At 40.5% G+C, this 27120-nt stretch overlaps 1 protein-coding gene across 3 annotated transcripts in view; it reads left to right on the top strand.

Annotated features, from left to right (window-relative positions):
• The window catches only part of Klf12 (Kruppel like factor 12), a 440113-nt gene that overhangs the window by 376584 nt on the left and 36409 nt on the right, over window positions 1-27120 (top strand). For all 3 annotated transcript variants that reach the window (XM_036198912.1, XM_036198913.1, XM_036198914.1), the window contains one exon: window positions 26210-26367. In XM_036198912.1, coding sequence (XP_036054805.1) covers window positions 26210-26367 — 158 coding nt within the window. The remainder of the gene's footprint in view (window positions 1-26209; window positions 26368-27120) is intronic.

Below are 27120 nucleotides of genomic sequence, written 5' to 3'. Positions count from 1 at the left end.
TTAAAATTATATCTCACTTGAAAGTAGCTGCACTCTCATTTCATATTCTCCCCACAGTAAGGGTTGATGTTGCTAATATCTGCTGCCTGACCTCATTCTCTTTAAGGTACTTAATCTGCCTAAGCTTTATTTCTCTCATCTGTAAAAGAGAGATAATAATGTCATCCTCTTAGTATTGGGAGACTAATAAAATGAAGCATGTAAAACATTTAACATAGTGGCTGGCAAATGTTAAATTGGTGTGTAACTGTTAGCCCTTGTTAGCGCATATGACTTGAATACCAAAACATTCAAATGGAAGAAACACAACCATTTATAAAGCTCTAAATCGAGAATGAAATCCAGTGCATTTATTTTTGCATTCAGGTTTGACCAAAGTAAAGCTGGCAAGAAATTCTGTTCTTAGCATTTTCTGCTTTTCCAAGAAAAAAAATTCATATATTCCAAACAGTACCTTAAAAATCCAGGAAACTCCCCAAATCTAGTGCGTGGATGTGAAGTATAAGCAGGCCCTCCTCCTTGGTTCTTTCCTATCTTTGCTTAGATTTTTAAATATCCTTAATTTGGGGGGAATGGTGAGATGGCTCAGTGGTTAAACACTTGATGGGCAAAAGTGAGAACCAGCATTTATATCCTCAGAATCTATGCAAATGCCCACTGGGCACAGCAGCTTCCCTGTTATTCCAGCCTCAGAGGTTGGGGCCAGGGAATCCCCAAAGCAAGCTGGCTAGTAAGGCTAGCTGTATACAACAGCTCTGCATTGGAAAGATTTACCTTATTGAATAAGGTGGAAGAGCAGTAAAGGATAATCCCAACATCATCAACATTGGACCTCCATGTACATGTGTACCCACATGCGTGTTATCCCCCTACATGTATTGCTCATACACATGCAAACTTGCATGAACACACATTGAAAAAATAATGAATGAAATAAATGATGCTCTGCATTTTATTAAATTGACTTGTTGGCTCTGCTAAACAACAACAGCACAGGAGAACTCAACTCGAAGCAGATTGAACTTGAAACTCACTGTGTCAGATGAGATGGGGGCATGTTCAGGTTGATATGGCCATAGTCTGAAACTCACCATATCAATGGGCTTGGTTACAATGGCGTGGACTCAGAGAATGGGACGATTTTTCTCACTCAGTGATCTGTGTTAGACTCATGGCTGATGGGAACAGGGATCGTTTCTGCATTTCTACCCACTACTGTAGCCCCAGAGTTGAGTGCTGTGCTCAGTACACAATAAGTATTCAATAAATGTCTGTGAGTTCTTGTAAGAATGACCAATCTCAAGATTTGAGAGAAATGAAAGCTTTATTTTATTCTTCATTGGAATATTTGTAGAAGCAGTATATGGTTTGTTTAAAGTAAACTTTAAAGAGCCATGGAGGTTCTGATAAACACACATGTATACTGGGAAGAGAAAGACGACAGTTGAATCTTTGTGTACTAACTTTACATGTAAAATAATTCAAAATTGTGACCTTGATGATTTGGGGATCCCATGGCATATAGTCTAAAATGTGTTCAACGGTACATAAGAAAGAATGTGTTAGCTTAAAGATTATGAAAAAAGCTGGATCCTATGGATTGCAGAAGTCTTTGCAATTGTTTATGAATCTCAAAGCATGGTTTCCATCCTGTGGATTACCCAGTGAGACAGGAATCACAGCTGAATTTAATCAATGCAGCTTTTGTAGGTCTGGGAAGATTCTTGATCATGGAACAACCCTGACAGGCAAGCACCCGGTTCATTAAATCATATTGTGAAGTGCCACAGCCAAGCTAATGTGAACCCCTGCCCACTCTCCTGGTCTTGGGTTTTCTTTTCTATAAGAAGCAGGCAACTTGCCTTCTGCTCTTGGAAATACTGGAATTATAGATTAGAATTTTAAAATGAATAAAAAGTCTTTATAAGACATTTAACTCTTCAGAGGACAGATGTCATAGAAATAGACATTAGTATAAATTTCAGCACATGAGTATGTTAAGATGCCCTTGGAACTTAGAGAAGATGCCCATCCCATTTTATGACTTATATTTTATAGTTGTTCCTAGACTCCTAAGTTCTGTTTTATCTTTTCATCACTCGGTAGGAATTTCATGCATGTGTGTTCCATTCTGTCATTCAGGCTGCCCTGCTGTTATCACTGAGAGTCCTCTGTGTACTGAAGCCTCAACATGCAGACATTTGTTAGCTCACAGACACATTCTCAAGGGGTCGCAGAGGGCATCTCTACAATGCTTTCCCCATTCCTGTATCTTGACATGAAGGAGCATTTAGCAGGGGAGGTTCAAACAGTGTTTGAAGCCACCAATAAAACTGTGAGCTCATTGACTAAAAGTAAAGTATGTATGGTGTGGCTAGCCCTAAATCATCCTCTGTGACAATGTGTAAGCAGTGACTTGGTCTCTCCAGTCTGCTAAAATATCCTAGATCTGTGGCTTATAAAGCCTAGATATTTCTCAATGTTCTTCAGGGTGGAAATTCCAAGATCAAAAAGTAGGAAGTTTCAGTGGAAGGTTTGCTGTGGAGTTCTGAACCTCACCTTCTATTTGTATCCTCACACAGTGTAAGGACAAAGAAGCTCTCTGAAGCTTTTTACATGGGTGCAGGTGTCACTCATATGGTCCCATGGCTTAATCACCTGCAAACGCCACACATCCAACCAATAGTCTTTGACCTTGAGCACTAGGATGTCTACCTATGAACTTGGAGTGCACAGACATCACCCCATAGCACCCCACAGTTCTCAGGGTGGTCTAGTAACTGAAAAGGTTTTGTTGCTCTTTAAAACTTAAGAATAGGTTGCACACTCTTGGTCAGAATCCACCAAACTCAGCACTTCAGCAATTGCTGTGTTGGTGGAACCTACCAGGTCTGCTCTAAAGGGACAGTTGACACTGTCCTTGTGCACATCACCAGTTTTTAATACACCTCAGAGCATAACACATGTCTAATAAAATTTTAACTTAGAGTTGGAAGTAAAGCAATTTGTGGAAAAAATAAAATTATCCAAGACTGTGCTAACTTCAGATTAATTTATGTTTTTGACACCAGCAAAGCTATCTCTCTGACTATTTATTATCATTGCTGGGTGAATGCCAGAATGATTCAGGAGTTATTAATAGTCTGTGATGCTGCAAATGTCTCCAGAGAGTTTCAGGTAACAAGAAAATGGAAAAGGAGAAATGTGATGGCCATGTGTGAGCACATGTGGTTGCATCAATAACCCCAGAATCTGTGAGGCAAAGATATGGGGAGCACCAATTCATAGCCTATCTGGACCACATAGTGTGATTGTCCTGGAAAGAGAGGGACAAAGGAACAGGGGCCTGGTGAAGGGGAGAGAGGGAGGAGAGGGGAGTTACTTTATGTTTGTTTTGTTTTTGTTTATTATTTTTCGAGACAGGGTTCCTCAAAATGAAGTTTCTCTGTATAACAGTCCTGGCTGTCCTGGAACTCACTTGGAAGACCAGGCTGCCTTCAAACTCACTGAGATCAGCCTACTTCTGCCTCCCAAGTGCTAGGATTTAAGGTGTGTGCCACCGCCACCTGGCAGTTACTTCATTTTTTTTTATTGCTGAATAATATTCCAGTTTATAAAAGCACTGCAATATGCTTATCCATTTATATCTTGAAAAGCAATTTAGGGGGCTGGTGAGATGGTTCAGTGGCTAAGAGCACTGGCTGGTCTTCCAGAGGACCTAGGTTCAAGTCCCAGCACCCATACGGCAGTTCACAACTATCTGTAACTCCAGTTCCAGGGGTTCACACCAATGCACATTAAATAAATTGTTTTTAAGGCAACTCAGTAGTTTCCAGAGGTATGATCATCAAAAAAAAACCAAAAAAACAAAAAACAGAACAAAACAAACAAAAAAATCAGAAAACCATTATCTGTGTAATGGACCTTCGATGCCCTCAGAGGATAACCTCAGTGCTATGAATGAGACCAAGGACAAAGCAGTGTTTTCTTCCTCTAACTTTGTCCCACATCAGTGATTTCCAGCCTTCTTAGAGACATGAAGCTCTTTAGATTCTTGAGTTTGTAGCTGCAGTTGTACGTCCCACATGGACTATGTGACATCGGTTCTTAAAACTGAACTATATTTGAGCACTCGTTGTAATTTCTCATGAGGTAAACAACAGTACCCTGATGTATTCCCCTCCCAAGCACCTCACACACTGCCTTTAGTGCTTTATTAACTAGCCTAATTCTTACCACAATCCTTCCAGACAAGTCCATCTATTTATTCCATTTCATAGAAGGCTATCAGATGCATCGAGGCCATAGTTGTCATCTTTCCAAAGTGGGACAAGATATGTTGTAGGTCTAGGCTGTCTGGCTGCTGCACCAGACACTTGACCACAGACATCCTTCCTCCTGGCAAGCAGACCACAGTCCACAAGTAAAACAGTCATGAATGGAAGGTGATAGAAAGTTGCCATGGCTGTATTTAATGTGGGCTCCTATCATCAGAATGTATCGATCACAGAGCCTTTTTAGGATCACAGACCACTCTGGTCACATCTACCCCCTGCCCTTTGATCAGACTATGGTTGATCATTACATGTGGTTTCTGTATTACTTTGGCTATTGATCCTGCTTTGCACACATACCATGTTCTCCTGAGACTGATTTGAAATTCTACAGATCAGACATTGTGGGTTTTACTTCTCTTTTCAATACAAACAACAACAAAAATACAGCTACAGATTTCAACTCAAATATGTATTGTTAGCGTCAATTTAAGAGAGTTAAATAATCTTGATTTTACTTATGGGAGTCTTCCTTGCATCTGCCAGAGTGTAGTTATCTGTGTCACTGGGATACAGTCCCATTTCTACATCACAGTGGTGGACAGTGAAGGCACATGCCCACCACTAGGAAGACAGAGGCAGTCGAATCTCTGAGTTCAAAGCCAGCCTGGTCTACAGAGTGAGGTCCATAACAGCCCAGGGTACATAGAGAAATCCTGTCTCAAAAGACAAAAATAAAACAAACAAAAAGGGAATCAACACCAAGGTGGGTTTGGTAAGCCTGAGGGCTCTTCTGAGGGGCTCTGACAGGATCTTTTCTTGATGATGTCCATGTTCTTTGATCTTCTAGATGAAAAAAAAAAAAAAAAAAAACCTGTAACATCATGAGATACAACTAAATGAGATATTTTCATATCTTTATATATGAAAATAGTATTCCTACATTGAATTTGAAAGCATCCCAGCCTTGCTCTTCTCCATTAAAATGTGTTTTCATTGTACAATGAACAAGGAATCTTACACTGGAAATTAGAATGAACGCTGTAAGTGTTTCAGAGTCAGCTCATGGTGATTCATTCTTCATCATTTGATGTTAGTCTAAAGCATTGTAGGATTGTAGACACCCAGGATTTGAAAGGAAGAAGGACGAGTTCATTTTACTCTCTTATTTTACCCTTGAAGAAACTAGAATCTTGATGTGCTGTCTCCAAGGTTGGGTAAGAATACCACCACCACCACCACCACCACCACCACCCAGTTGCTGACACTCATGGATAAGGACTCTTAAAGAATGTTATAAAGAGGTTGTCACAGTAGCTCATGAAGTCAGTTTGAAGAAGAAATAAATATGGCTCTGGATGAAATGCCCTTCAGTATGTGATTGAGAGGCAGGGAGGAGGAATGGCCAGAGAAACGCAAGGATGGAAACTTAGTAAGATTCCTCACGTTGCCAATAATACATGGACTCCATTGATCACCCTGTGACTGGGTAGATTTATGAGCACACAGCTTTTGAAGCACCACAGAAGTTTCCCCCAGGTACCCTGGAGAGAAGACAGAAGAAAAAAATACATTGTGTTGGTCAGAAAAAAAAAAAGGTGGGGGGGGGGAGGGGTGATTGTCATGGATCCTCAAACACATAGTCTTTCTTTTTAATTAGAGCATTGATAAATTGTTAGTTAGTATACAATGAAGAGAACTTCAAATCAAACAAGGAAATGTTTTATTTGTAGCTCTAAACTAAAAGGAAAAATAAAGGTGAGATCTGGGAAGTTTCTGATATATATTGGACTATATTTATTAGTATGTAATTTTCCACTGGCAATACTGTTATATTAGTCACTGTTTCACAATAAGCATTTATACTGCATTTTCCCCTCTTACCTAGTCTGTGAATAGACCTGACCTTACATTAATGATGTTAAACATGTTTAGACACTTAACCACAACCTACTCCAAAATCCTTTCCGACAGCAACCTACCAGACAGCCAGTGCCTGTGATAATATCTGAGAGCTGTATGCATTATAAAATTTGTATTCTCCCTTTTGCATAAGCCCAGAAAAATTAATTATTCACATAAAAAGTTTCTGCATAAAAATATGACCTTTAGCATATCTGTCTGATACTATATAAACTTGAAAAATGGTGGGAGTATTTTAAATTGGTGAGATTCTTAGGACATGGATCATCTCCGGGTCTGATACTCATAAGTGTTGTAGTTCATGGTAGCATCTGTAAGAATCAAGTATTTATTATGTTGATAATTAGCTCTGAGTTGGGAGAAGGTAATTTATAGACGCTCCAGGCTCCTTAATTAATGTCACTGGTCCATGGAACAGCTCTCAACCTTCATAATTTTCTGTTTGAGTTACAGTGTAGGAGTTTTAATGGCTGGAAGGTAAGTCCTTCAATGGAAGAGTGAGGAGATAAACCATAGGCATTTAGGTCAATAGAAATGTAACAGTAGCAATCTTATGAGCAGTGTTTAATGGCTAGTAGACTCGTTGTAATGTGCATGAGATTAGAGAATGTAATGTTGGATGTGTTCTTGAGCTGGGAGACACCAATTCTCAGTAAGATACAATAATACAATACTCAGGAGGCAAAAGCAGGTGGATATTGTGAGTTTGAGGCCAGCCTGGGCTACATAGTAAGTTCTAAAACAACCAGGTCTACATAAAGTGATCCTGTCTCAACTAACAATAACAAAAAGAGCCTGTCTCAACTATCAATGACAAAAAGATACAGTGACACTGCAAGTAGTTGAAAAACACCAGTATGTTCAGAACAAAAACAAGCATTTGTCACAGCAGTCAAAATCTTTAACCAGTCAGCCAAGGTATCTATCACTGTACATCTCTCCATCTCCCTAAGTTTTAGCTAGACCTGTTAGAACAGGCCTTTAATCTCAGTTTAGGCAGGAAGATGTCAAGTTCAAGGTATACTTGGGCTACAGAACAAGTTCAGCCTGGGCAACTTAGTGAGAATCTGTCTGGAAATATAAAGCAAAATGAGGCCTGGGGATACACAGTGGTTGAGCTCTTGCCTAGCACGCAAAGCACTCAGTCTCCACCCAATACCACAAAAATAAACAGTGGAGGACAATCCATATCTCAGAGAGCTATTCTGCAATCTAAGGGGATGGTCCTTATAAAGCAGATAATGCAGGGTCAGCATCACATGCCATGTAGTCACTACATCAGCTCATGATGCTGCTCATCCATTCCTCCAGCAATGCTCTCAATTTCAAGTGTCCTGTTCTACTGTCGTAATCAAGTGCCTTTCAGCCCCACTGGTCCTTAGACCATTGCCCAGGTGGCTCATATAGTCCAGGATGACACCTCTTTCTCTAACACCTCCTTTATATAACTTCTCCTCTGTAGTCAGGACTCACTCCTCTCACCCCCTCCAGGTGACTTTCTGTCCCCCTTAAACGTCCAAAGGTAGCTCCTTCTTTTGCATTTCTCTGATGACCTTGAACAACCACGGTAACACCAGCTCTTTTTATACCTCATGTTCACTAATGTCTTTTTAATGACACATGTGGGAATGTGCCTTGTCACACTACTAATTAAAGAATATAATAGTTAAGGTTGAGGTTATGGGGTAGTTATTGTCTGTGGCCTCTAAATTACTCAGTATGACTTCTCTGTGGAATAGTATGTAGAGTGGCATGGGCAGCTGAGTAAGAACCTTTGGATGTAGACAATACCCCATTAGAATGGGCATTTCACTGTTTGTTTGCTGTGTGATTTTGGCTAGTTTGCTCTTCTGCGTCCTTGGATTTTCTTTTCTCTTAAAAATACAAACACACCAGAGAGAACAAGTACTGCTCCGATCTGTGCAGGCAGCCATGTGCAGGGCCACTGCCATCTTGAAAACCCAGAAGCCTTTGGTGGTGGAGAGGAAATGGACTTGTCCCATTTAGAGCTCCTGAGCCTCACACCACAGAAGCAATAAGAGTCCTAAAACTGACTTTTTCAAACACACACACACACACACACACACACACACACACACACAAATACAAATACAAAAAAGGAAAACAAACAAAAAAACAAACACCTTACAGAATTTGGTGAAAAGTAGCTATAATAAGCCTTACATTTCTACTGCATTTCTCAGTTCAAGTGAAGCCTTCATGATACTATTGTTATTATTCAGACTAACAGCAGATCTCTGCTTAACCAGTGAAGAATGATAGCAAACTCTACCTTCTCCCAAAGGAAGATAATGAGTTACTTTATATTTGGCCATCAATGAATCTTTAGGCATCTATTGTGGAAAATTACAAAAATAATGAAGTTTTTTGTAAGACAGAACCTTACAATTAAGCATCTGTAACCATATAAACCATGGTTTCTTAATAACAGTATTTACAATGAGTGAATATAAGACCCCTACCCGCTATGGTGCTACTGAGAGAAACTGATGATCAATAAGTAAATGCCAGTATCATCTTGGGAGTGATACAGGATAGGAGGAAAAGTAGAGCAATGATGGTGAAAAGGTGTCAGGATAACATCTTCAGGTTGGGACCTGAGGATGTTCCCCTTGAAGAAGTGATGTTTGTTCAGAAAGACGGTGAAGTTCAGTGACACAGAAGCCATGTGATTATGTGAGACAGCAGAACCAGAACAGAAGGAGTGAAGGCACTGGGCAGAAGGAACTGAAGGACTCGTGATGGCGTCATGGATTCCTTCCGGTCTTTTAGATTACAATAAAGACTGAGATCTTCCTAAGTAGAGTTGGAAAGCACCACTGTTTTGATAGACATTGCTTGTTTCCTTGAGGGCTCCATAGGGAACAATATCATGGCCATCAGAATGACCTTTAAAATGGTCAGTAACAGACATTGCATGGGACACTGAAGCAGTGAATACCTTGGGCTTTGCTTCAGGAATGTAAAACTCTGCAGCTTCTGTAGAAAAGTCTGGTGACTCCTCCCAAAGCTAGACAGTTGCCACCTTATACAGCAAGTTGGGTGGCCACCCAACAGATTCAGAATCAGGCACTCAGTGATAACGACAGAGTTTTCTCACAGTAGTTAAATAGTGCGTACAATCCACATGCCCATCAGTGGGTGAACAGGCAGGCAAAAAGAAGTGAAATTCTGATTTGTACTACAATATGGGTCGATAAACAAAATGACAAATATTGCACAATTCTACGTCACATTCAATCCTATGAATGAAAGGCCTAGAGTAGGTAAATTTATAGAGACTGAAAGTACAATGGAGTGGTGGGTAGAGTGGCTAGCACCTGAGAGACTGAGGCCAGCCTAGCTACAGGGAGACTATGGAAAAGAGAAAAGAGATGGGAAGAAGGATTGAGGGAGAGAGGAAAGGGGAAGGAAAAGAGATAAAGGAGGGGTTGAGGTGGGAGGGCAGTAGAAATCCCCAGAGGTAAAGGCAAAGATAGGTAACTAGTACACCAGGGGGATGTCTAGGGGAAGGATAAAATGTCTTAGACAGACACACTGGTGATGGTTGGGCAGCAACATAAATATCCTTCTATTACTGGACTGTACACTTAAGAGTGGTTACACATTGAATTGTATGCTATGTACATCTTACGGTAGCACACACAAAAGCCTCAGAGACCGCTACCATGTGGAAACCTGAGTTCCAGTTAATGTAGAAGGAAGCTAGACAAACAGTGAGTATATCAGAAGGACTCATATTTGAGATACATTTGGAGAGTTGAACAGATAGCTACTCTTGACAGGTTGGAAGTGGTGGAAAAGAATACTAATCACAGAGGATTCCTGGTTTTGTTTCAGACTACCAGGGAAACAAGTTATTTCCTGAGGTGGAGAAAACCAAAGAAGCAGAATTGGACTTTTATTTTGTTTCAGATGGATGTGTCTTGATAGTTAACCCAGGCTGACTTCAAAGTTAAGGTTTACCTGCCTCGGTCTCCTGTGTGCTGGGACTGTAGACATGTGCCACCACATCTGGCCCTGGGCATTTTCTATTAGAATTGCCTCCTTGACCCACAAAAGGCAGATCAAACAGTGCATTGCTCATGTGGGAAAGAGAGGTCTTGAGATTTGCCAGTGTGGTTTTGAGAAGACAGACCATGGTGCCTACTGTATGGGACACAGGAGTGATGAACAAGGTCACTCAGGGAAGAAGATGAAGTACAGAGGAAAAGTTACCTGAGGACTGAGCTCAGGACTAACCAGCCTACAGAGGTCCAGAGAGGGGCTGCAACATCAACATGGGATGCATCTCCTAAAATGTCAGCAGATAACTATGGGCCACTGGTCTAGGTACTTGAGCAAACAAATATTGGAAAGGCAGCACCCACCTCTTCATATCTGCATGCTTAGGCTTGTTGCTTGATTGGCTCCAGTTCTCACTGACCTTGTTTAAATGAGTTACATAATTAGCATGAAATGGTAAAGGAACATCAGTCATTTCCCATATACCCACCTAAAAGCATTTCTAGGACCCCACAAAGCCTAGGTATTGTTGTCCTACAGGAAAAGAAACCAAAGCATAGAAAGTCTAGCCATCTTTTAAGACATGACTGAGAACATGTCATCAGGATTCCTGGTTTTGTAGTTCTTAGCTTCCATGGTCCTGACTGTCCACTAGTTCGAGTGGGGTGGCATAGAGACCCCTCAGCCACCTGCCTCAGGCCATGATCAGCTTTCAGAGCCGGTTTCTTTCATCCCCATGTCCTTCCTACACATAAGCACATCTCTCTGAGGTGCTGAAAAACAAACTTCTATAATTAAAACCAATCAGAAAAGCAATCACCTAGTTCATCAAGTATGTAAACTGCCAACCATAAACTCAGCAATATCCCTGGAAGAATTTAATGAGTGTTAATTGACTAAATAAACAAAAACTATGCATTTTTACTCTAATTTTCTTTACAAAGTACCTGGCCTTTAGAATTATACATTGGATAGTGTTTAATGAAATTCCATTACCATTAGGTTTATTTTATGAGCTTTCTTTGATAAAACCCATTCAAGCTATCCCTGAAAATACTTCTTTATTACCTAGTTTGTATGACTCTCTTAAATTATTACTCGTCTGGCAGATGAAAAGAAAGTGCTGCCCTATTGTCTTGGAGACATAAATCTACTGTTTACGCACAGGGTAATTTTTCTCATTAGCTTCTCCTGTGGTGTCTGATTCCCTGTGGCTCAGGTTAATGACATTACTTTTATCCTGGTCACCCAGAATAACCTACCTGAGCCACTTTTCATTCCCCATTATCCAGTCAATCACCAACAACTCACAGCAGGCTTATGGAGTGCCTGGGAGACTGTCCTCTCTGGTTCAGATTTAAGGACATGACTTCAGTCCTTTCCTTCCATGGTAACAGTAGTTGGCTCTCTCACTGATGGAAGCCTTAACTTAAACCACTCCTTCACAAGCAAATCCTGCTTTTCCAGGCCAGAAGTTCCCTCCCAAACCTCATCAAGTAAAGATAAAAACAAAATCATGACATTTTGTGAGATCCTAGAAAATGAGGGCTCATTAAGGAACCATTCAGAGTCCATCTGAGCTGGGCTTGGTCATCCTTGATATACTGGGTCCTCCTCAACCCATTCATCCCATATGAATCCTGCATAGGAGAGAGTTTTGGTCAAGGTTAAATATGTAAGTTATTTTTCCTTCATAATTATCAGTTCTCTCTTCTCTTCTGCCCACTGCTTCCCACAGACACAGCCTCTCACCAAGAGTCAAGACTCATTCTTTGGCGTCCTCCATTAAGCTTGCCCATACAGAACTAGACCCTCCTTCCCTCGACACCCATTGCACTTGATTGCACCTCTCTTTGTCACATATCATTTTTATGGCTTATATAATTATGATTTGCATACACAATAAATTGGAGAAGATGGCATTATCTTCACAGCTGGCACCAGATTCTTCCACAGGAAAACTCTTGATGTGGAAAGTGTGTCTTTGACATGCCTGAAAGTGGACTGTGAGCAGAAGCTATGCGTCCTTTGAATGAGATTTTCTTCCAAGGCTATGGGTAGAGAACGCTGCTGCCTGTGCCAAGGGAAGGAGTTTGTTGTTTTCCTCTTGCTTATACTTGGCATGGGATGAGGGAGAAACCAGAGAAGTGATGAAAAGCAAGGCATTCAAGAAACTGAAGAGAGCCAGAGGCTGGGTTGGACCATCAGAAGCACAGAGGAGCCAAAAAAACATTTCATAAATAGAGGGAGCCCCAAGGCAGAGAGGAGGAGGCCACAAGAGGTTCTCTGCCTCATGGGGAAAAAGAGGCTACTAAACACTCGCATGTCTGCTGTTGTGATTGTCTGGGGGGTGCCAGTTGAAGAAGGTGATGGTTTTAACATCAGAACTAATGCTACAGAGATAGGCCTGAGAAAATAAATCTCTTAGAAATGTACACGCTGCCTGACTGCCATATATCAACAGAAATCTGAGTCATATTTCACATATTTAATGTAGACAAATGACCAAGTGTCACACCTCATTGGATTACAAACTCTCTGATGATGTTTGATATAGACACCTGCTTTCCTGTGATGGACTCACAGGAAATAACTGTTTTATTGAGTCAGTGGCATTAAACTGAAAAATACTTATAAGTAACTGTATTTTACTCCGCTCTTACTGGTTATGTTAGCATAAAAAGGTCAAGTTAAAAAATTAACAGGGCATAAAACATTAATCATCAGTAAATACAGTACGTATTGTTTTTATCTTACTGTAGAGAAGATTTTGCATCCTTTCCATAGGAAAGATGTGATATAGGAAAAGAGATGTGGGCTAGAGCTAATAAGACTCATTGGCCAAGCACTTAGTAATTCCAAGCATCTCATTCTACTGATTTCTCAGTTATGAGACAGCCAATAAGAGTTATCTACTCTGCCAATCTTTACGTAATTTTTATGATAGACTTCTAAGTGTATGTGTGTATAAGCCATTATTACATTGCCCAAGTGTTTCACAGTGACTGAGTGCAGTGTAAACAGCTCAGTACATGTTAAAAGTTAAACAGTATCGAACAATACTCTAAGCCTGACAACTATGGATGGTCTTTTGGCAATAATGGGGGAGAATGAAATTAAGAAAGGCAATAGAGACGTCATTGAAAACTTTGAAAATGCTTACATGTACCTTCTTCTTAGCTGAGTAGCCAGCTGTGCATTTGGTAGGCAGTATGACACCAAAACTTGAATAAAAGGAGATGTTCTGGGTGAGGAGGGCATGTTAGGAACAACTCTGTAGAAATGGGTAATTGCAGAATGCATTTAAAAATAACAGATAAATATTCACAAATGAATGCAACCAACCTAGTAAGGAATGGGTCGAGATATGAATAAAATGTGGAAATCATGCTCAACGGAGACCAGGACACTCCCCAGCTTATCCTATGAAGACAACATTGCCTCAGTACCAAAATGAAAGACATCAAAATAAGCCACAACAGTATGTATTATGGCTACAAACTCAAAAGCCTGCATCAAAACCCAAGTAAACTGATCCAACAGCATGTAGAGAATTGTATACCATAATGAGTGGGATTAAGTGAGAGCCAGAAGTGAGGCTCTCTTAAGATGAAAACCAGCATTACAAACAACATCAGTAAAAAGAATGACAAAAACCCATGATTATCTCAGTATATGCAGGAAGGCATTTGATAAAATCTAACATCCTTTCATGATTTAAAAAAAAAAAACTTGTCACAGTGAGAATCCAAGGGAATGTCGGCATCCCCATGAGGACCAGGTATGAAAGACTCACACCTAACAGCCAGGATGACAGGATAAAAGATCACCTAGATGAAAGCCTGCAAAGATCAAGACAAAGATGTGCCTTTCACAGCTTTCATGCAACAGTCTAGCCTAGAGCAATTAAAAAATAAATAATAAATCCAGATTACCTCTATTCACAACTGACACGAGAAATTATACATAGAAAATCCTAAAGGGTTTCCCAGAAAACTACTAGGGCTAATGAGTAGGTGCAGTAAAGTAGAAGAACACCAGACCCTGTATACCCTAACAATGGGCCCTCTGAGAATGAACTGAAGGAAATAGCTCCATCTACAATAGCTTGGGATAGAAGAAAGCACCTAGCAGTACATTTAACAAATCTAGTGTAAATTGAACATTAAAAACCCCAAAACATCATTTCAAACATCTATCTTAATGGAGGGTGGGGGTGAGGATGGTTCAGCTAGCAAGGATGCTTGGTTATGAGCCTGACAACCTGTATTAGATGTTGGAAGTCCACATGGTGGAAAAAAGAGAAACAAGTCTCTGGCCTCCACCCTTACCATGCCAGGAGTGTACCCACACAAACAAATGAATAAATGTAAAAGTGAGCTGTAGAGAGTCTCATGTTCATGAGTGAAAATTTTCATGTGAGATAGCAATACTCCAGAAATTGGTCTGCGGGGCCGGAGAGATGAATCTGTACTTACGGGAACTGACTGCTCATCAGAGGCTCAGGGTTCTGGTTCAGTCACCAGCTCCAACAAGGTGGCTCACGACCATCACTAACTCTGGTTTCAGGGGATCTGTTGCCCTCTTCTAGCCTCTGTGGGTACTAGGCACATACAGACATCCAAACAGACAAAACATCCTTATACAGAAAGTACATAACAAAACAAATTGGTTTGCAGATTTTATGCATTTACCATCCAGATTGCAGCCATTTTCTCTTATGTAGAAATTAGTAAACTCCTATATTTTATATGGAAAAAGGGAATAAATTCAGGAAGTTGATATCTCATCTTTCAAAATTTATCTCAAAACTATACAATTAAAACAGTTTGATACAGAGATAGTTACACATATATGTATCAATGTAATACAAGAAAATTATAAGAATAAGCCTTGACAGTTATGGTCAGTTGGTTTCCACAAGAGTCCAGTCAATGAGGAAAGAGTAATATTGTCCACAGAAGTGCTGGGACAGTATATCCACATGTAACAGAATGTATTGGATTTCTTTCCTGTTACTGTGGTTGTGAGACTAGCCTTTAACAGCTGAGCCATCTCTCCAGCCTGGATTACTTTCTTTCTTATGTCATTTATAAACTCAAAATGGATTACAGATTTAAATGCAAGAACTGAAACTTTCAGATGCTGGGCTAGTCAGAACCATCTTAAATACCATGCCCAGCACATACACCACTACAGAAATAATGGGTTGGACTTTCTTACAACGCTGACGATGTCACACTGCAGCCACTGTGAAGCACAGTCATCAGTTCCTCATATATTAAATACAGCTTTAGCAGATGGCAGAGAAGTCCTGCTCTCAGGAATGCAACCAAGAGATCTGAAAACATTTTGATATAAAAACATGTACAGTGTTCACACATGTTAAACAGCAGAAGCACCCATCAGCTAAGGTACATGTGTGAGTGTGTGTGCGTGTGTGTGCGCGCGCATGTGTGTGTGTGTGTGTGTGTGTGTGTGTGTGTGTGTGTGTGTACATGCTGACTTCCAAAAGAAAGGGAGTTTGGGTATTTGCTGAAGCTGGACTAGAGATGGGGTTCAGTGGTAGAACAATTCTCTATTGTCCTAGTATATACAAGGCTCTATGTTAAATCCCCAGCACTAGAAACTAAAATGTAGATGAACTCAGAAAACCATGCTAAATGAAAGAAACATAAACGGCCATGTAATGTTATTCTGTTTGTGTTCAATGTCAAGAAGAGACAAACCCAGAGACAGAAAATGAGTTTGCTGGATAAGGACCCTAATGAGTGTGGGGTTTTCCTTGGAGGTAATGGCAATGTATTGGAACCAAATCGGTAGTACAGTGTTATGTTAGTGATACTTCAGAGTACCTTCTATGGCTTATAAATTATGTCTTCTCAATGTTCCCATAATAAAAACAGGGAGGAGAGCACAAATTTTGGAAATGCAGAGCACATACTGGACACTGGGTCAGTGCTACATCGCTCTTAGTTAATTTTCACTAAGGCCTAGACAGTAGTTACTATTAAATATGAATTTGAGATGTTGGGACCTGAACCCCAGAGATGAAGTATTAAAGACAGCATAGCTAATACATTATGAGCCTTGTGTCATATCTTTATGTTCAGACTACATGGCCTGACTACACGTTCTTTCACAAAAATCAAGATTCTTGTTTTCTTTCAAAGTAATAAAAGCAGCTTATTGGTCATAAAATTTTAGAGGTCCACACATTAAACTGCAGAATCCCCATGGTTTTTTCACTTCACTACATGTTTTTTCCCTTAAATTTTAGAGAGTACCTTATTTTTTTTATTTTTATTTATTTATTTATTTTTTTTTTTTTGCTTTCTTGTCTGATAATAAATCAGCTATTTGGAGTAGGATTTCATGATGTAAATAGTTAAAAATCATTACATAAAAGGCTGGAGACATGGCACAACAGGTTTTCAGGTGACCCAAGCTCAATTCCCACCACCCACATCAGTAGACTCACAACAGCCTACAACTCTAGTTCTAGGGAATCTACTACCTTCTTCTGGCCTCTGTGGCCAGCTACATGTGTGTAAGTGCGTGGGCACAGATACATGCACACACACACACACACACACACACACAAATACAAACTAAATTCTTAATAGAAACTAACTACAAGAAATTAAAATCTTATAGTGTTTGTTCCAAATTGGGTAATCAGTATGAAAAGTAAACAAAATCCCTGGTCTGTTTTGCCTGAGTTTTCTAGCAACCAAAGGAAAAAAAATACACTTTGTGAGACTCAAGGTATATCTGATGAAAAAAGAATAAAAGTGTTACCAAACAGAATCTTAGTTATGAATGGGTCCAGAAGGTGGGTCTCAGGTATAAATGGGTCCAGGAAGTGGGTCTCAGTTATGAATGGGTCCAGGGGGTGGGTTTCTGACTTCAAGTCTGCCACCAGTTAGCAGTATGCCCTTGGAATAGTTATTAATCTTGAAAAGCCTCAGTTTCTTTATCTTCTAAATGTCTTCCAAGTATGAAATTGGGTCATAATAATATATCATCCTAGTGTAGCACCATTAATTTGACATATTACTTGAAGATTAAAGTTTTCATGAAAGGAAAAAAAGAGCAGATAAAAATATCCTTCCCTGTCTGATTTGAAAAGTTTGTTTGTTTGTTTTTTCTGAAATTCAAATATATGACAATTTGGGGGTAGGAACAATAGGTATGTGTGACACACTATAGTTACCCCAATGACAAAAAACTCCTGTGGGAAAGTACCGAGGAGTCCTACTTGGTCTTGTTATTTATGTAGCCCCACATGAGCAATAAAAGCTTTTCAATAATATATGTAAGCTAAGTATGAGGTAGTTAGCTGCTGCCACAGTGTCAGTGCTCATTAATAGAATAAATCTCCAGCGGGACACAGGCCTGGTTAATGAGCAGCATGAAATAGATGGAAGCTTGTTTTGATGGGCATGTCAAAAGTTTTATTTTATTGTTGTGTTAAGTCTCATTGGAACTGCCTATTGGAAAGATCCTATGTCTGTTTTATTATTTAAAACTTGGAATTTCATTCTATCCTGTCTTTGCCTGGAATACATACACGGGCCTGTGTTACTAGTGAAACTGCCTTCTAAGAAGACCCTTCTAATGTGGAAAAATGAGCCACTCACTGTACAATTCAGTCTGAAAGCAAGCAGTGTTCTGGATGATGTCACAGGTCTCAGGGTGGTCCCCAGACTTCTCATTGCCTCCTTTTCCTCTTCAATCTTTCAAATATCTGTTGATAATAGAGAGATATGTATGAGATTATTTCTTCATGCTTGAACAGCTTAAAACTAAGCTGTTATCTTCAGTCAAATAACTCTCTCTCTCTCTCTCTCTCTCTCTCTCTCTCTCTCTCTCTCTCTCTCTCTCTCTCTCTTTCTCTTTCTCTCATTATCTCTTAGATTTAATTTTTTAATGATGGGGTGGGAGTAAGGACATGTGCCCCCAGAGACCAGAAGAGAACATCAAATAGCAAGAGTTAACAGATGGTTCTGAACTGCCCAATATAGGTGCTGAGAACTGAAGTCCAGCCCTCAGCAAGTACCCATTCTTAATCCCTGAGCCATCACCATAAACCCAAGAGAATTAATTCTCTAAACTATCATGATTTTAGAGGATCTCAAAAACCAGTATGGTCAAAACCCCTTGGATAAGAAAGATGTAAGGGCTTGCTCTTCTGTTGGTCTGTATCTTAGTTGTAGAATGCTTGTCTAGGACTCAAGAGGCACGGGATTGAATCCCTAACAATTAACAAATAAGGGTGAATAAACAAGGAAGCAGGAGACAGTAGGATGTAGGCCACAGTGAGTAGGGTAGGGCTTGCCTTAAAGGCATTTGGATTAAAATAATTACCTGTAATCCTACCTTGACCTAGAAGGTTTGTTTTGTTTCATTTCTTTTCTTTTCTTGTAAGTTCTCTTGATCCACCAAGTTACAACTCCTGGCATAAAACTTCAATGCTTTCTGAAGAATCTCTGTAGGAAAGTTCTGGATATTTAAGCAGATTATGTGTCTCCCACGCTGTGGGTGTGTCCTGCATGCTTCAGAAGTTCATATTATTAGTAGAGAGCAGATGTGTCATCCAGTATTATGAAGTGATTTGGTGGGTAGAGTCTTTGCAATGCATGAAGTGTTTTCACAGAAATTGATAGTTGAATAGATCCTTCCTTCCTTCCTTTTGTTGTTCAGAAACAATCCTTTTAATGGCTCATCTAGTTGTATCATAAAGGTTTGGTAATAGGAACAAATATAATAATCATATCTGGTACCATTATTGATTCAGTTTTTTTTAAACATTTTTGTTATCTTTACACCTTTTTTCTTAATACAGCTTCATCTTACTTTGCAAAAACAAGAAGTGTCTAAAGCAGAGAGCTCAGCCTATGGTAGCTTTTTGTATCTGAGTGGTCTAGTGAATGCAGTGTGGGAAAGCCCTTCATGGCAGCTGTTACTGTGAAGTCAATAATGGTACCCTGTGAGTAGTTTCCCAGTTCCTCAGCCTCTCAAGGGACTCACTTCTAATGCCATTATCTTCTTGTCAACTTTGCAAGAGATGCTGTTTATTCAATTAAAACAATAATTAGAAATACATTTAAGGCATATTCTGTTCATCTGAAAAAATGCCAAGTTTAGTTTGCATTCATGAGACGGGGCTTTCTGATGATTTAGACCAGGTAGTATTCTCAATGTATACATTGTGGGAGAATATTAAATTCAGATTCTAACATGAATTGGGGTAATTGCTGAGTCATAGCTACAAGAAGTAGTTACAGTTTCAAATCTGAAAGTTTGGATCTGTTAGGGAACTACACGAAGCAAGGAGGGTGCTTGTGCTACTGAATGTGCTGTGCTGGGGGCAGGGGCAGCTACTGGGGTAGGGACTGGATCTAAATCACACCATTTCCTGGATAACAGCCCAGAAAAAGCATGGACCCGGTTTGGTGGGAGCAGAGTCTGTGACATTGTGGAAGAAACATCTGTAGCTGCCTGGTGGCCTGGGATCCTGGTGTGTGTGTGTGTGTGTGTGTGTGTGTGTGTGTGTGTGTGTGTGTGTGTATTGTCTACTGTGTAAATTCTGGTTAACTTAAAGCCTTGTCTTGCTCAGCTGTGACTTTAATAACGCTTTACCAAGGTGGTGGTTTAATTCACTGACTTGGAATTTGTTCTCTTATCTATTGTAATTTTGACTTTCTGTGGTACCCAATGTCTTATTCAATACAGTTGGGAGGAAAACCCTGGAAGTAGTAGAAAATGTACTGTTGAAACACATGTCCAGTTTCCTTAAGGCAACTTTATTGTTTGCTTCAGTACAACTCAGCTTCCCTTTGGCTATCATTGTAAATGAACAGCAGTGATGGGGGGGGGGGGGGGGGACTTGGCTCATCACGGGTCCTTCTTGATTCATGCCACTGTGGACCTCTGCCTTTAGAAAACATGTCCCTGGGGATGAATGGACACTTCACAGCTACTTTTAAAAAGGATTTTCTGCGGTCAGTGAGATGACTCTGTGGGTAAAGGCTCTTGCTGCCCCCACCCAGTGACCTGTGTTTAATTCCTAGAACCCATGTAGTTGAAGAAAAGAATCAGCTCCTTCAAATTGTCCTCTGATCTCTCCAAGTATACCATAGGATGCACCCCCATATACAGTCAACCAATAAAAAAATTAAAGTATTTAATTAGGTTGAATCATAACAACTTAACCATGTACCTCTCTAGTAGTGCTTACAAAAGAGCCGGCCTTCTAATTCTCAACTGAACGGTGTATTCTTTTGGAGCAAGCAACATTCAGAAGTGCTCCTGTGTGCTATTGCTTCACATAACTGGATTTGAGTAGACATTAATGTGATTAATATTATTTTGTTGCTTTAGTGATCTATCATGCTAGTTTGTGATGTCCATTGCATCTTCCCCCAAAGTGTAAAGTAATAGCCAGCATCAAGCTCTAGAGCCAGCCTCTGGGGTCCACATGTTGACATGCGCTCTGACTTTGTTTGGCTTCACTTCTGGATGCCTCAGCCTCTTCCTGTGCAAGATCGGATACTACTGGTGTGAACTTCACATGGCTCTGAGACTTAGGGAGCAGAGTCTGACACACACTAAGCATTCTGTAGACACTGTTATTGGTGTTCTCAGCAATGCTACTGAGTGTGTGTGTGTGTGTGTGTGTGTGTGTGTGTGTGTGTGTGTGTGTTTGCAGAAATACTGTCAATTACAGTGTTTTCTCCTCCTACTTTTTATGTTTTGATATGTATGTCTTCCTTCTAGCCCAGAAAGGATGTCCTGGCCTTTTTTTCCTTTTCTCTTTCTCTCCTTTCTTTCTGCCTTTCTTTCTTTTCTTTTCTTCCTCTCTTTCTTTCTTCCTTTCTTTTCTTCCTCTCTTTTTTTTCTTTCTTCCTTCCTTCCTTCCTTCCTTTCTTTTGTTCTTTCTCTCTTATCTTTCTTTCTGTCTTTCTTCTTTCTTTCTTTCTTTCTTTCTTTCTTTCTTTCTTTCTTTCTCTCTTTCTTTCTTTCTCCTTTAGGAACTCCACTTTCAGTGGAGGGCACCTCATCACACTGAGGTCACTCATGATAAATGGCCTTTTATTACACTTAACTCTGATTTTTTTTCATGGCAGCCATGCAGTACTTTTGGTTTAAATGGAGCTGTTTCTGAATGTGACTTTCCTGGCCTCCCTGGATTTAATTCTAATTTAACTTGCCACTCTAAGCAGCATTGTGCTGCTGCTGAAGCCATGACACGCTCATTTGTTCTCTCAGGATCCAAAATTACCACATGGCACTTGGAAGGCCCCTCAGGCTGTCTACAACTGCTCTAAGTGGGCTAGCCTTCTGGGAAATGGAAGGGGAATGAAATTACTATTTTTTAACACACAAACATACACACACACATACACATAATTATTTATTGGTGGTGGTGGTGGAGGGTATGTGTGTGTGTGTGTGTGTGTGTGTGTGTGTGTGTGTGTGTACATGGGTATGATGAGGGGGGAGTGTGCATATGCCATACCATACACGGGGAGGTCAGAGGACAATTGTGTGGAATTGTCTCTCCATTTTTAAGTGTGCTTCAGGTATTGAACTCAGATCTCTAGGATTGCTCAGCAACTGCCCTTACCCACTGAGCCATTTGGCCAGCTGCAGTCACTGTTCTTGATGTATTTAGTACTGAAATTGCAAGTACAGTCCCAACAGCCTTATCTCAGCCATTTTGAACATACAAAGATGATTACTAACTATAACTGAAATAATCCTATACCTGAAAGCGTGGGACATGAAGGGCAGAGCAGAAACGCTGAGAGGCTACTGACAGCCCCTTCTGCTACAGACACCCATGCTGTTGGGAAACCCCAGAGTGAGATCCTGTGGGCCAGTGCTCTGGGGGCGGGGTCTCCCTTGGACCCCTTCCTGTTTACCTGGATGCCTGCAGGAGAGGATGTGTTTTTCATGAGCAGCCTCCAACATACATATCACAGTGAATGTGCCACGAGTTAGGACGTCATGCCCCTGGAACTACTGCAAGAACAGTGATGTTTCTCTGCATGTGTTTGTCAATGGTTAACCCTGACTCTCTCATATCCAGTCCCACTTAAAATATGAAGCTTCAGGAAGGAGACAGAGTGAGGACTGGGCATCTGTTATCTGAAGACACAACAATCACACAATCAAATGAGGATTAATTCGTCAGCCCAAAATTATATGTGAAATGCAGCAGGAACACCTTCTAGGCTGTACTAACGTAAAATTACTCAGTACCAGTCCCTTGATAACACAGTACTGAACTTGATCATGGACTGACTCAGCCAAACCCTGTCCACATTGTAGTCCACCTGCAGTGCCTGCTAACAGTGGATTACACCCTGGCTTCCAGACAGTGGCAGCCCTGCGTAACACTGGGATGCCCTAGCCTCCTTCGGCATTCTTAAAGGTCTTCTGAGTGCTGGGTCCTCTCTGACCACAGCCCTACTAGCTTCCTGCAAAGAGACCAAGTAACACCCAGAGGGTCAGCTTAAAGGGCGCTTGGTCTCTATCTGCTGACAGAGCTTGTGCTCTTGAAAACAGGGAAATGGGGACAAAGAGAGGCCACCCAGTGCCCTCAGAACCAGCCTGACTGCATTCCACTCCTCATTCACGCACCTTTAAAAAGCATTTTACACTTTATTGTTGTTGTACCGATTCCTTGACATGGCTCTCCTTCATAACATTTAAAAAATATTGTACTTCAGAAAGAGGAAAACCAAATGCTACACGCTGAGCGTGAAGGCCGTCCACTTGCTTCCTCGCCGTGAAGGAGTTTGCTCCCCCTCTTCAGCCTCTGCTGCCACACAGTTGACTGGCAGATGGATTGTATCACAACAGTATTTCACCATTTGGTAGCTGGTTTGTTTTCAGATTTATTTTTATTTCTCATGGTATACACAAATTCCTAGCAAAATAACTGGCTAAAGTTAACCATAGGCCAAAGTTGTGTAATTGAGTTTGTGTGAGGTGACATTAATATTCTATATGTTAATGTGTAGGAAATACTGTACAAAACAGTATACTTGTTATAGACCTTAAATTTTAACTTAATGGAAACAAATACTATCATTGTCTTGATTTGCGAAAGATGTTAAACATCACACAACACAGTAAAAGACTTTCTTTTATAAGGTTCCTAGTGCCAAAATCTGTATTGATTTTCATGGCTACATATTCAAGAAACGAATTGTGTTTATCATATCAGGGCACACACAGCCTTTCTTGTGCACAGGACTCGTACTCCGTGCTGGAATCACTCTGAGGACTGACTAAAGCTATTCTTTCATGTTGTTTTCACTCTTTTCACAATAGACTTCTGTCCCAGCAACTGAATCAATGACGTGGAAAACCACAAATCCATGTTGACTGGTAATGAAGGCTTTAAAAAGTGGCTTACCCAAGCATAGCCTGTGTTCCTTCACTCTCGTGCAGATCTCAAATTAAACTCGTTGAGGTTCAACAAACAGCACCTATATTTGATCTTAACTACTCTGAACCTTCAGCTGCCTAACCTAAAAAAGTAAACAGGAATATGCTAGAAGGAAATGTTGGAAAGCAGTTGGCTGGAGTAATGGAATATTGTGGTATCAGAAACAGTCCTTGTTCGTCACTTAAGAGATGGGGTTTCAAAATGCAGGGATGCATGCTTGTTGAACCACTACTAGAAGCCATAATTGAGAAGTCAGCAGACTATGACATGTGGGCAATTCCACTATTTTTATAAGGAAAACTTTATTGAAGCTGTGCCCCTTTGTTACCATATGGTCTATAGCTGCTTTCATGATAGAATTTTAGAGTTTATTAATTACAGCATAAGACTTAATGGTCCTTAACTTTGAAATAAAATAGTTCCTACCTAATCCTTTGCAGAAAAAGCTGACCAATCCTTCCTCAAAATTGAAATCAGCATCACAAAAACTGCAATTACTTTATGTGCCTCTAATAAAGAAAACAATGCCAGCTAACCTGTAACTATCCACCAGTTTCAAGAAGCAGTTTCACTTTAGAAGTTTCAAATGTGAAAAAATACATATGAGAATTGAAAAGCTATGGGAGATAACATCCCACTTAAACGATCAACAGTATGTATGTCCACATGGATTAGGCTCAGATGCTTATGTTTAAAAGGTGGGGGACTGAGGGTAGAGATAGAAGAGTTTGAAAAATGTCATCATTGGCATGACTTATGAGGTCTTAAAAGCCCACAATCATATATCATAAATTTCTATGGTTGCAGAAATATACGGACAGTGATGTATTTAAGTACACATGACACGAAAGTAGGCATGAAATTGTGAAGGGGAACAGAGGGGACTTAGACACAGGAGGAGGTTTAGACACAAAGGAGAAGGTGGGTACAGGAGAGATGAACTCACCACACAGTGTATAGCTGTGTGCAAGGGGACCACCATAACGCAGTGCCAGGGACAGTGAATACATAAAGGCAAAGAGTTTTAAGCAGAAAGATCTAAAGAAAACCGACAGTGGCTTTTCTTTGAGAAGAGGTCAAAGGATCAAGGTGATGATACAAGGAGCAAAGGGGCCTCTTTATCTGTAATGTGCAGCTCCCAAAAGAGCTGATTTGATAATGAAAATTTTTTTGCATTTATCTTCTGTGGGGGTGATGTCTGTGTGTGGATGTGCATGCCTGTGCCATGGCATGATCATGAAGCCATAGGGAAAACATACATGAGCAGGTTCTCTCCTTTCACCGTGTGGATTCCAAGGTTCTGACTGGGGCTGTCAGGCTTGGTAGCAAGCGCTCTTACCTGCCAAGCTTCCTCACTGCCTTAATTCCTCTCCAAAACTAATTTTAATTTTGATTTTTAAATCCATGTAGACTAACTAGTCATAAACACATTAAGGCATCTCAAAACAAAAACATCAAAATGGGAAAACCTGAAATGGGAGATCGTGGGGGTGGGGGATGACACAGAATGTCAGTACTGGTAAATGTGTCTTGTAAAAACAGGGATGATTGTTTCTTTAGCCTATTTTAATATAATTTTAGAGAACTTCATGGGTTGCTAATAAAAAGATGAGTCATGTTCTTTCTGTCTCAATCAAAAGAGATTAAGGTTTGAAAAAGGTACATGTAAATGAATTACCTGACATTACAAACTAATCCTGTTTTTCTACTGGGCATTAAAATGAAACAACACGCAAGTCTGGGCCAAACTTCGTAGTTAAAGTCTTTTTTTCTCATAATAGTAGTACAGCTAATCTTTAAAGACCATGTGCTTTATTCCTCACCTCAAAAAAAAAAAAAAAAAAAAAACCACCAAGTAATACGAAAGTTAAATATCAAGTGCTTTTCTCTGCACAGAAACTGCTTGTCATGAGTCACCATGTTGATGTACCGATGCCATTTTCTTTTGCCCCGACCTCAGTTGTTTTGAAATGCGCATTGTGGTTTTGCATGGTTGTATAATGCCGCATGCAGTTCAGATGCCCCTCTTATTGAATGTGTTCCTATTGTTGTTATCTAGAGCAGAGCTTCCTAAAACATTCTCAAGAAAGACTAGACATTCAAAGCTGAGCTGGTACCGTAGCACTCACTGGTAAGGGAGATGTGCGTCCTTGTCTCGGCTGCCACTTGACTTTAGTTTGGGTTTTGTTGCATTTGATTGGCTTGGTGGGCTTGGATTTTTAGAAACTGGTTTCATTACCTCAGGCTCTGACTCCTCCTGCCCTCAGCCTCTCACGTGCTGAGGTCACACACCTGTATCACAGTGCCCGGAAGCATTGCCTTTCTCTCCCTGGAACTCCTTAACCAAGAACAGCCCTGCCGCTTTCTTTAGCTATTGAGACACATCCAGGAGCTGAGAGCAGTGTGTATGGTCATGGAGACCATGAGGCCGCAGAGTCCAAGACCACGTTCTCAGCCTGCTAAGGGCCCAGATGAAGGGCTATGGACCTCTCACCATGTAATGGCTCTCTTTCTTTTTCAGTTCAATCTCACCATTTAGTATTGAGAGCACAAGACGCCAGAGACGATCAGAATCCCCGGACTCCAGGAAGCGGCGCATCCACAGATGTGACTTTGAAGGATGCAACAAAGTATACACAAAAAGTTCTCACCTGAAGGCACACCGGAGAACACACACAGGTATAGTTCCCATGGGCTTCGCAGTGGGGGTCAAGGGGGGGTGAGAAATGACGACAGATCGCCCAGTCATTGGTCTGTGACTGGCATATTTAGAATTTAGTTCATTCCTTCTGTCTTACATACATGTTTTAAATGCTGTGAACAGAAAGAGCTAATCATCTTTCTGGTAATAAACTTGGCTACCTAATAATTATGTAATTGATTGAGTTTAAAAATATTCACAGGGCACCTCCAATAGTAAGTTGAACAAAATTCTTCTTTCCTTCCTTCAAGTAAACATCTAACCTACCACCAACATTAGGTCACCTGTGTTCTGTTTTCAATACTCTTCCTTGTAAGCATCAGAGAAATAAACTTAAAACTCAAAATTTGTATGCACAAAGCACTGAAATGTTTTTAAAACCAGTTCCATAAAATCCAGTAGTTGTTGCATAAGGAGAGGATTTTCAATTCTAGCAGGGAAAGGAAATGGATACAAGTGAATTCTCAAGTTTACCACAATCCAAGTATCCATCCTTAGGTTCACCTCTGCTCCACCCATTTAGAAAGCCCTGCTTGTCATTATTAGCCACTGCCCACAATGTCTTGTTCTGTGTTGTGCAACCATTAGCTGGCATCTCCTGGGTTCCTTCTGAGTTCTCTTAATGGGAGCTGTTGGCAAGGAACAGAGGACAGGAGAAGCAGCCACCATCACTCTGCCTTCCCTAGACAAGTGACTGGTGACTAGAGTCAGTGACACACGAAGAAGCAGAT

This window comes from Onychomys torridus, chromosome 9, assembly GCF_903995425.1.
Source record: "Onychomys torridus chromosome 9, mOncTor1.1, whole genome shotgun sequence".
Lineage (NCBI taxonomy): Eukaryota > Metazoa > Chordata > Mammalia > Rodentia > Cricetidae > Onychomys > Onychomys torridus.
The sequence above is the reverse complement of the archived record's forward strand: the minus strand, read 5'-3'. Positions and strand labels throughout refer to the sequence as shown.